An 11,854-nucleotide genomic window follows, 5' to 3' on the forward strand; every position below is an offset into this window, starting at 1 on the left:
CGACTTCATAGACTTCGACACAAGAAAATGATTTTTCACACCCTTTTCTTGTGTCGAAACAATAATAATTCTTTATCTATATGTTGTTCGTCAAACATTCCTAGTTTTATTTTTGATTTTTCAGAGACGTATCAGAACGCTTTTTTAGAGTTATTACGTATTTTATATTATCTTATAATAATAAATAATTACGTATACTATAAATATAAAAGTGGTGGACAAACAAAAGAGGAGGGGAAAATTGATTGAGTAAATAAAACTTATTCAATGAATTTATAAAAAAGTCTTATAATTATTAAGAACACAACGAGACCTTCTCCCTCAAATCAGACAAACGAATAAGGGAATATGTTGAGTTCTTACGCTTTCATGTATACAAAACCCATTACGGAAAATGAACCATTAAAGAAAACGCCTACTAAACCGATCACAAGAATACCAACTACAATACTTATTATCCAAAGAGGAATTCTTCTAGTAGTATCAGCCATTTCTGCCACTTCCCTCCACATTTCATCATGTGGTCATGCTAGAGACATAAACAGTCATGGATAATTATGAAATGAGATCCTTCCGAATTTAGTTCTCTCTCATTTTCTTAATTGAAGAAGTAATTGAAATTCCTTATCGGTTCTTAGTAAAATAACCAACCCGCAATGAATAGGGAAGGTATAGTAATGCTATGAATGACCCGGTAGCGAATACCGGTATTAATATTAGCAAAAGAACGTTCTACCGTGCTTCCGGGCACGCTGAGCTCCACATATTCTTGTACAATCAAAAGGGGATCGATTTCGTAAAAGATTGGATCAGTAATGTAAATTCACTAAAAAAATCTTTGTGAGATCATCAATATTGTACCGAGGGCGTCTTTAGAGTATACTGAATCTGTATAGTTATCCTTCTTCTGACACAGCAATACAACATTCAAGAAGTATTGGAAAAAGGTGTTAAATAATTTCTTTCTTCATTTACTTGTTGTGGTGTTAAATAATTTCTTTCTTCATTTACTTGTTGTTTGTCGATGTAAAATAATGTCTCATTCAATAGAAAATTCTTGAATTTCAAATAATATATTTCTCATCATTATGAGTTTAGGGCTACAAACTAAGGATAAGGTAAAATGTGAATTTGATAAGTGAGTTTCTAATAAATCAGGAAATAAATTAGAATATTACCGAAAATTTAAGTAGATTTGAGATCTATAAATCTTTGTTATTCATAGGTGTATCCGCGCTTTTTGTTAGAATCTTTTTTTATCCTTTAAGGAATTAGTTAGTCGTCCAGTAACAAGGAATAATAGGAAATTATAGAGGTAGGGTACCAAAAAGACCCAAATACCCCTAAAGATCACCCGCGGGTAAAAGAGGACTTCCCCAAGGACCACCCGCGGAACATAAAAATCACCCGCATAACTTAGAATAGAGGAAGAACGATAACAAGCCCTAGAGACTATGTGCGGGAGGGTCCTGACAACCTTAGAAGTCATCCGCAGGGTATTATTCCCACCCGCAAATATGACCAGAAGGTGATGTCAGAAGACAACTGTAAATAACTAACTTCCCTCTATAATGTTTGCCAAGATTCTTTCTTGGAGAGCACGAGGAGGACAGCTGGCCAAGTTATTATAACGGTGCATATGGCTGGAACGGCCCATCCTATCATAAGTAGACACGTGTCCAGGTTGTTATAATTATGCACATGGCTGTTATAGCTCGACCTATCACATATGGACATGTGTCCAGGTTGTTACGAAATCATCTTCTAGAAGGGGACAGCTTGACCAATCACTTCCCCCCATCCTTTGGCAATAAATACATTTCACCATCTTCATGTGGTATTCATTCACTCCCCACCATATACTCAAAATACTTAAGTACTTTCTCTCAATCGGAAATGTACTTATTCTCACGCCGGAGGATGGTTACGGGAGACCCCTCCTCTTGTCCTTCCCGTAACGAGCTCACGGTGGTGGTTTTTCGTTATTGGACTTGGGAGATCGGACTTGTATCGTTATCTAGTAGTTGTTTGACTTGTACCATGTGGACTCATTGGATCTAGACCCTTTGGGGATTAGTTCCGTGTTTCTTCATTGGCGCCATCCATGCTTGTGCTAGAATTGTAAGAGTTTTTTGTTGTTCCGAACGATATGAGTCAATCTTTCCAAGGGCCGACGGAAACTTCAGCAATTGGTAGTCATACGATTGGTGTCGAAGCGCCCGAAGGACCAACTCCATGTGACTTATGACATGTTACAGTTGAGACTCGTCGAGCCCATACAGAATTAGGTCTGGAAGACGGATCTGATAATTCTGAACCATCGAGATCTCACCGTCGTAACCTCATATCTGAAAGGATTCAATCTCCTGAGGACTGGTTACGCATTCAGAAAGAGAATGCTCTAGCTGAACATGAGCGCATGATTCGTGAAGAGCAAATCTGCGCCCGTACTTTGGCTTATGATGAGACTCCCAGGAGATCTCCATCTCCTCCTATGACAGTTCGAAGGAGCCAGATGCGGGGTAGCCTTCTGACGGAACGATTTTCTGAGAGTGATTTTGAAAGAAAGAGGTGTGACTGTCCTTGCACAGTCATACACGAGTCTTCCTGCAAAGATGAATACGAAAGTTAAGATCCAACGTATCGTCCAAGTGAAGTCAGCTATTTCAGTGGTGATAGCAGAATCCATGCTAGAGAGGGAACTAGCCGCCAGTGTGTGATAGTTCGCCATACAGAGTACCACAGTGATGCGGAAGAAGACTTCATAAAAACTTATCTTCCCGCAGCATTTTCTGAGAAATCAAAGTTTATAGCGCGCATTGCAACAGCTCCGTTCCCAGTTAACGCGAAAATTCCTACGTCATTAGGAAAATATAATGGGATGACTAATCCTAGCTATCATCTTTTGAATTTCGTAGCAGTTGGAGGAGTCAGCGGTTGGACTCTCCCTTTTTGGTGTCACATGTTCGCATTGACATTGACGGGGGTAGTGCGTGAATGGTTAGAAAATTTACCTGACGGACAAATTAAGAGTTGGAATGACCTGGTGGCTAAATTCTCCCAACACTTTAGTCACCAGAAAAAACACACCCATGATCCTTCTGAAATTCTGGATGTTGTCATGTGTGATAGCGATTCTATTGAAGACTTTATCTCTCGATTCAATGACGAAAGTCTAAACATCGGTGGGATCAGTGAAGACATGTTGCGTGGAGCCTTTCGCAAAAATGTAAGGAGTAACACCTTGATCCGTTGTTTGACTGGCAAGGATGGAATGCTCAAAGCATGGGATGACATAATGTCTGCGGCCAAATTGTTCGCCAGAACTGAAAAAACCTTAGGGTCTAAGAGTCCAAAACAAACGCCAAAGGTGGAATTCCAGAATCCACAGCCGAATAGACAGGCCAAGGGAACAATTTGGTCAGGACTTCAACCTGTTGCGGACAATTCAAAGAAATTTGATGCTAGATCGATGATTGGTAACAAAATAAAGCAAGTGGTTCAACGCGGAACAACAACAACTGGACCCATTGACAAAAACCCCCTCAGAAATTTTGACTATTGAAAACTTGAGGTTCAAAAAGCCTCAACCGATCATGAAGAGAACTTTTCTCAATCCAAAGAAACACTGTACGTTCCATGATGATATCGGTCATAACACGGACGAGTGTGTAACATTGAGGAACGAGAGTGAAGCAGCAGTTAAGTCCGGAAAGTTAGAACACTTGGTCAAGAATGTCAGATAAGGGTCTAACAAGACATCCGCACAGGATAACCAAGGCCCGCCTAAAAAGCAGGTTTGAGATTTGAATGTTCATATGATTCAAGGTGGACGGGTTAGTGGATATAAAAGGCAACAATTGGATGATGAGGAATGGAAAAATGAACCCGCAATTTTCCCGCGGGTGAAAGGAGGTCCATGCAGTAAAAGCCAGCTGATAATTACTGCTCTGGTTGGTCATTACCATTCACAGTATGTTTTCTTTGATACCGGAAGCACTTCCGATATAATGTATGAACAATGTTTTAAGCAATTAGACGAAGAAGATAAAGCGAGGTTAAAACCTATTCATGCACCAGTTTCTGGTTTTGGCTATGAAGTCATGCACCCGTGAGGTGTGATTTCTTTCCCAATTACACTCAGCGATGGGGTTCACTCCAGAACTGAGGATGTTGAATTTCTGGTTTGCCAGCCAAGTCGAAGCATGACATAATCCTCGGGAGAGAAGCAATAAGATACTTTAACGCACATCCGTCAACAGCCCATGGCGCAGTAGGAGTCCCAACCCGTACCGGTGTGGCAATCATCCGCGTGAACACGCATTGTTTCATGACGGACAGTTTAAAGCCAAGCAAGATACCAAAGCAAACAGAAAGAAGTGAGCCGGAAAAATGGGTGTTGAACAAAAAATTTGAAGATCAAACGATTACAATTGGACCTGCTATTTTTTTGTCCAAGTTGCTTCTTTTTTTGTCTAACTATTTTTTGTTTGTCAATTTCGGCAATGTCCACATTCATAGGTCTGAGATCTACATCTACGAATAGAAAGGTCCGAACAATCCACAATTTTTAGAATCAATAGGTCTTCAAATCGTTCATTTGAAAAAATTGAAACCCTTCTTATTGGATGATCGTGGTACTTTCCAAAAATCGAAAATCTTGGTCAATGGAGGAGCAATATCACATTTTTGTTCAATAACATAACAAATTGGATGATTGACTCATTCCATACTAGAAAGAATCGCAGAAAATCCTTTGATAACATGGATTCCTATTTCTTAATGATATTCCAAGATGAATACAATTGGCTGAATCCCGTTAAATCATTTCATAGAAGTTCATTGAGATCTTCTTTTATAAAGGAAATAAACTCTGATTCTTGAATAATCCACATCACTTTTGTTTCTATTGTAACAAAAGATTTCCCTTTTATGTGGAAAGGACCATGTCAGTAATTATAATTTTACGTATGGACAATTCCTCGATATCGTGTTCATCCGCAACAAAATATTTTCTTTGTGTTGGTAAAAAAACATGCTTTTGGGGAGAGATAGTATTTCAGAAATCGAGTCACAAGTGTAACGTATTCATACCTTAACGTATAACTTGTACAAATCTTTCCATTTTTTAACTCAGTCCAATCCATTCGTTCGTAGATCTATTTACTCGATTGCAGACATTTCTGGAACACCTCTAACAGATGGAAAAATAGTTAATTTTGAAAGAACTTATTGTCAACCTCTTTCAGATACGAATCTATTTGATTCAGAATGGAAGAACTTGTATCTGTATCTCAATTTCAATTTAAACATGGGTTTGATTCACACTCCATGTTCTGAGAAATCTTTACCATCCGAAAAGAGGAAAAACTAAGTCTTTGTCTAAAGAAGTGCGTTGAGAAAGGGCAGATGCATAGATCTTTTCAACGAGATAATGTTTATTCAACTCTCTCAATATGGAATCTATTCCAAATATATATGTCATGGTTTCTTACTTCGACAGGGTACATATATCTAAAGTTTTTATTTTTAGATACTTTTTCAGACCTATTGCCAATACTAAGTAGCAGCCAAAATTTTGTATCCATTTTTCATGATATTATGCATGGATCAGATATATCATGGCGAATTCTTCAGAAAAAGTTATGTTTTCCACAATAGAATCTAATAATTGAGATTTCGAGTAAGTGTTACCATAATCTTCTTCTGTTCGAAAAAATGATTCATCGAAATAACAAGTCACCATTAATATCGACACATCTGAAAAATGTTCGCGAGATCCTCTATGCAATCATTTTCCTTCTTCTTGTTGCTGCATATCTCATTTGTACACATCTTCTCTTTGTTTTCAGGGCCTCTAGTGAGTTACAGACAGAGTTTGAAAATGTCAAATCTTTGATGATTCCATCATCTATGATTGAGTTGCGAAAATAGGCTCCATTTTTTTGGCACAACAAGAGTTTTTATTCGTTGTTAGTTCTTATCAATTCTTTTTTTGAATATTGAAAATTTTAAAATCGAATAGACGGACCATTTATTTTTTTCTTGAGAATAAATATGTTTTTATGTTATTTCGTATTGTAGAATTCTTTTCCTTAGAGGATCCTTTTTCCCGCGAGAAGTAATGGAAACAATGATAGAATGGATTGCTACATATGTCTAGATTGCGGATAAATGAAAATTTTATTGATAAAACATTTTCAATTGTAGCCAATATCTTATTATGAATAACTCCGACAACTTCAGGAGAAAAAAAGGCATTTATCTATTATAGAGATGGTGCGATTTAATTTTTTTTATTACTCTCAGTCTTACGAGAAATACACATGATTCGTGATCAATTTCAACCATTTATCTACTTATTTTATTAATAAGTTGTAATTGTGTATAATAAGACACTATGTAACAAGCTTGGTGATAAAAGTAAACGGTCAATCTTGGTTCATAAGTGAAACAACTAAATAGTTAAATCAAGAAAGAAGTGGGTTAAAGGTTAAAAGTTTGTGGCCGGAATAATCAAGAATGAGAAGAGATAATGGTGAAGTATGTAGAGATAATTGTTAGATGAGACTGTTACATGTGCTTGATTCCAATATTAGAGATAAAGTGTATTTTAATTAATTTATCTGATTTCCTAGTTTGAGTTTAGTTAGGAGTTTTGATAAGCAAGTTAGAGTTTTAGTATATATAGATGATTTAGGGTTATGAAGAGGTAGGTCCCAGCAGAGCCCAGTTGGACCCGCAAGACTCACCTTGAAGAGGGACGTCTGCGCAGAAACCAACTGGATCCTCAGGACCCACCATGCTCAGAGACGTGACGTCCTTACGCGCAGTACGCAAGCTGTTCCCGCAGGAAATGCCTCCCAATGGTGAAGTACTCTGCCTGTTCCCGCAGCTGCGGATACAAGCCATCAGGGAAGGCCACCCGCGCAGCAAGGCTACACGCACAAGGCACTTAGCTCTCAATCATTCATTGTCACCTGAAGGAATGAGCAAAGCCGGGAACAATCCCGCACAAAGGCGGGAGGGGGAATACTCCCGCCCAACTAAGCCAGTCCGTACGATACGGGAAGATCTTCTGTACTGTACCTGACGAGGTATGGGCAAAAGATCTGACTGAAGATACGACAGCTTATTGACGACAGTATGGCGAGCAGCATGCTCTTGTACTGTATGTCACTATTAGCCGCTGCCTACTCACCAACTCCTGTCATACCACGTGCATAGCCGGCAGTTGGTGGAAAAGGAATAGTACACAGCAGGCCTGGTCACTGTCAGCCGCTGCCTACCCACCAACTACCAGCAGGGCACGTGCGTAGGCCACAGTTGGTGGAACAGGAACACTATTCAGCCGGCCACACCTCCTTGGAAACCTACCTTCGGCTATAAATACCCCAAATGGTTTGATCATCTCATCTCATCATATTATCATCATATTATACCTGATATCTGCTCTAGCAATCTCTTAATATACATTTATATTTAAAGAGCAATCTAGTCTGATTCTCACGCCGGATGGTGGTCACAAGGAGGAACCCCCCCCCCCTTCTCAGTGACAAGCTCACGGTGTCTGTTTTGCAGGTTATCAGAAGAACCATCTTTACCGGGTCTAACCCCTCGTGGGAAACATCTATCTAACCCCCAGGCTATCCGTAATCTGCCCGGGGTCCGGTTAGTGTTTCTTCATTGGCGCCATCCGTGCATAAAAGCTAGAACTTCGTTTCTTTTCAGTTTTTTCAAACTTCTGGAAAGATGGTTAAAGAAACTCCGGTAACCACAACCCCAGCTACTGGGGGAATACCGGCTACACAGTCTTTACAAACACTACCCCGGTTACCCAAGCCGGGGCAAGTGAAGTAAATTTTAGGAACACTACCCCAGTTACCCAAGCTGGGGCAAGTGCAGTAAATAATCGCTCACTGGGATTCACCGATAACCAGTTAGAGAAACGAAGACTCCCCCGCCAAACACTCGATGAAGTTAAGGCATGGGCGGAGGCACGTCAGAGGGAATTCCAAGCTGAGTTGGACGAACGCTTGCATTCCGTCCAACAGGCTGACGAATTCGAAGAATACTTGGACGATGATTCGGAGGAATCCGACACCGACGCGAACCCTCGCCATAGGGCAAAAGGGAAGCCTAAGGAAACGGACTCCCAACCGAGAAGGCGTTTTGGAGAAGCCTTCAAACCAAAAAACACAGGTGGAAGCCCACGTGACTTCTCCAAAACATTTAGACCAACTGTTGCAAATGCGGGAACGTCCAAATTTGCAAGGGACATTGCGGAAGCAATCGCCCCAAAAAGTGCCAAACAGATGTCCAACATCGGCACTTATGATGGTATATCTGACCCAGATGATCATTTGAACAGATTCATAGCGGGGGCAACCGTCAGCAATTGGACGGAACCTACGTGGTGTTACATGTTCCAAATGACGCTTGTTGGGCCAGCTAGAGCGTGGTTCGATCGTCTACCGGTCAACCACATCTACGACTGGGCAGACTTCTAGCAGAAGTTTAACCAACACTTCAGCCAACAACGAAAGTATACCGAGGAGCAATGGACAATCCTCAAATGCATTCGAGAGGAAGATGAATCTTTGCTAGACTTCATCACTCGCTTCAACTCAAAGAAGCTAAGTCTGGGTAATATCAGCGAAGATCTTGTTCGCGCTGCTTTCATCCAGGGCGCGAACGACCCAGAGCTCATTCGCACCTTAACGGGTAAAGATGGCATGCCATCCACATGGGATGCCATCATGACAGCAGCAAAACGCTTTGCGGAAACGGAGAAGCAACTGGGTAGAGATCTCCCGCAGAGCACAAACCTCTACACCCAAAAATCAAGAGAAGACAACGTCCTTACCGCCCGATTAAACAAAAAGCGGAAGCTAGGCATTTGGCAGTCAAGGGTAAACTTTGACACCTCATCCGGCTTGCAACATCGGTTAGGCGGAAGGGATAACGTACGGTCGAACCAGAACTCCAGATGGACGCCACTCACCAAAAGAGTCACTGAGATATTCGCCACTGAGGAGCTCCCATGGCCAAAAGCTCCAATAATCCGACATCGTCCCAATGCTGATCGGAGCAAATACTGTGACTTTCACAGGACAAAAGGCCACAACACGGAAGAATGCATAGACGTAAAGGACATGGTCGAAGCATTTGTCAGAGATGGGACGCTCGCGCACCTCGTGGCGCAATGAACGTTGAGCAGGCTGATGCGTGTAGAACCCCAGCTGGGGAAAACACGAATAAAATTACAGCTTCAATGTGGAGACTACATGCTGCGTAAAGAACGAGATCCCGAACCAGGTGCATATCGGCTCGATGGCACTCCCATCCCAACAACATGGAAGGGAGCTCAATTACACAGTTTCCATGTAGATCAATTCCAAATTTGTAAAGAAAAGGCCCAGAGCCACTTCTAATGGAAATGATTCTCCTTAGAACATCGACGCTGATGATTTTACATTTATACTTTATGAACTATCAACACTGATGCCGGTTTTCACCGCATACATAAGTGTGAAAGTCGTTGCGTGGGGAAGGCGGCAAAACCCGCATAAATCCAAAAAACGGCAAACCTTCACGCAGGTCAGTTGAAGGGGAAAAGTTCAGTCATCCTACTAAATGAAAGTGCCGGTCTATCCGCATGAATCATGATAGAGGAAACTGAACACTAACCTATTAACAACCGCGCGTCGAACGGTTAATTTATTCAACACGGTATTGCCGGTTTTCACCGCATAATTACGTGGAAAGTCGTTGCGTGGGAAAGGCGGCAAAACCCGCATAAACCCAAAAAACGACAAACCTTCACGCATGTCAGTTGAAGGGGAAAAGTTCAGTCATCCCACTAAATGAAAGTGCCGGTCTATCCGCATGAATCATGATAAGAGGAAACTGAACACTAACCTATTAACAACCACGCGTCGAACGGTTAATTTATTCAACACGGATATGCCGGTTTTCACCGCATAATTACGTGGAAAGTCGTTGCGTGGGGAAGGCGGCAAAACCCGCATAAACCCAAAAAACGGCAAACCTTCACGCAGGTCAGTCATAGGTAAAGTTTGGTCAACTAAATGAAAGTGCCGGTCCTAACCGCACAAATCATGAGAGGAAACCAAACCTATTGACAACCGCGCGTCGAACGGTTAACTTATTCAAGAGAATTTCTAACAAAAGGATGAGGAAAACCTACACGCAGGTAGATATAGGTAAAGTTTAGCCATCCTACTAAGTGCAAGTGACGGTCCTACCCGCACAATCACGAAAGAGGAAGCAAAACTTCAACCTATTATCTACCACGTTCAAAGGTTAACTTATCCTAAACACTTAGAAATTTCAAAAAAGATGAGGAAAACCTCCACGCAGGTCAGATGTAGGTAAAGTTTAGCCATCCTACTAAGTGCAAGTGACGGTCCTACCCGCACAATCACAAAAGAGGAAGCAAAACTTCAACCTATTATCTACCACGTTCAAAGGTTAACTTATTCTAAACACTTGGAAAATTGCTAATTTAAACTAAAGTATGCAAGTCATAACGTTTATAAAGCAAGGAATCCAATGAAAGTAGCAGTCTTACCCGCACAAAGATTTATATTTCATGATATTCATTACAAGAATGGCCGGGTAACTACCCGCCTACAAGAAAATAAATCTATACAAGCTAGATCTATCCTAGCAGTGGGAAGGGATCTTCAGGATCAGGCTTCAGGGCCACTTCCACTTGGACCCGCACCATCAGTAGAACGTGGCGGTCCAAGGAAAGCTTTAAGGATAGCTAGCCCATCATCAGCAGCAGCAACTTGGTTCACCTTCTCCACCACCGGATGCGGGAAGGCGGCATACTGGTTCACTGCTTGGTCGTAAACAGCTTCAGTATCAACATTGTACAAAGGGAAGTTGGAAGGCGGGATGCCTTTCTCAACGAACCCTAGACCAAGCAGGAAGCCGGCCTTTTCCCCATCCTCGTGAGAAGCGTTGAGGGCTGCGCTCATAGCATCGTCATAAGACGTATCAGCAAAGACTCGATGCACAACCTACAAGAAAATATACAAGTGTCAAAACCTTTTCTATTTACAAAGAAAAGCGTAAAGACATGAAAAGCATACCTGAGACAACGCTTCTCGAAGAAGCCATTCCTTGGCAACCAGAGCTTCTTGGAGGGCAGCTTGAGCTTCGTTACGGGCGCGTTCGGCTTCACTCTTGTTGAGGTTGGCAAGCAACACTTCTTTAGCCGCAGCCTCTTCGACGCCCTTTAGCTTCCGCTCAGTATGGTCAAGCACCCCACTCTGGTCCAAGATCTCCTGGAGCTTTTTGGCATCTTCCATCGCCAAGGCATCATGAGCCTGCTGGAGAGCCTCTAATTTGGCTTTAAGCTTTTCGTTCTCCACGCGTAGAGGCTCAGCAACAGCTTCAGCCTTGGTGGCCCTCTCGGTTGCGTTCCTTGCAGTTTCCTTAGCCAGCCGAAGCTGTTCATTAACAGCTTGGGCAGCCTTGGAACGGGCCTCGAGCCGGGCCTGAACTTCAACCTCGAGGGCCTTGAAGGCCTTCTCTTTTTCCGCAGCAGCTGCGGTAAGCTTTACGTTCTCCTCCCGGACAGCCCGCGCCCGAGCTACTTCTTGAAGACGAGCTGCTTTTAACTTGTCGTTTTCACGACAAAGCAGCTCGACGCGCGGCTGCATCCGGGCCAGGAGAACCCGAAGCTCATTGGTTAGCCTACCCTCCTGGTAGCTAGCCATGGCTTCCCCCAACGCACCACTGGGAGCAGCGTGACGAGCCCACTCCACGCACTCCACAGGGGTGCGAAGGGTTGTTCCTCGGCGAATGTTCCATCGTGGAA

At 42.3% G+C, this 11,854-nt stretch overlaps 1 protein-coding gene across 1 annotated transcript; it reads left to right on the forward strand.

Moving 5' to 3' along the window:
- Positions 1-2,881: 2,881 nt before the first annotated feature.
- On the forward strand, positions 2,882-4,115 carry LOC143617399 (uncharacterized). The gene is made up of 2 exons (XM_077089972.1): positions 2,882-3,479; positions 3,829-4,115. Exons 1-2 carry the CDS (start codon positions 2,882-2,884, stop codon positions 4,113-4,115), a joined length of 885 nt encoding a protein of 294 aa, XP_076946087.1.
- The last annotated feature ends 7,739 nt before the right edge of the window (positions 4,116-11,854 follow it).

This window comes from Bidens hawaiensis, unplaced genomic scaffold (genome assembly GCF_021521415.1).
Source record: "Bidens hawaiensis isolate Kalapana, Puna unplaced genomic scaffold, B.hawaiensis_p1.1 tig00054706_1, whole genome shotgun sequence".
Lineage (NCBI taxonomy): Eukaryota > Viridiplantae > Streptophyta > Magnoliopsida > Asterales > Asteraceae > Bidens > Bidens hawaiensis.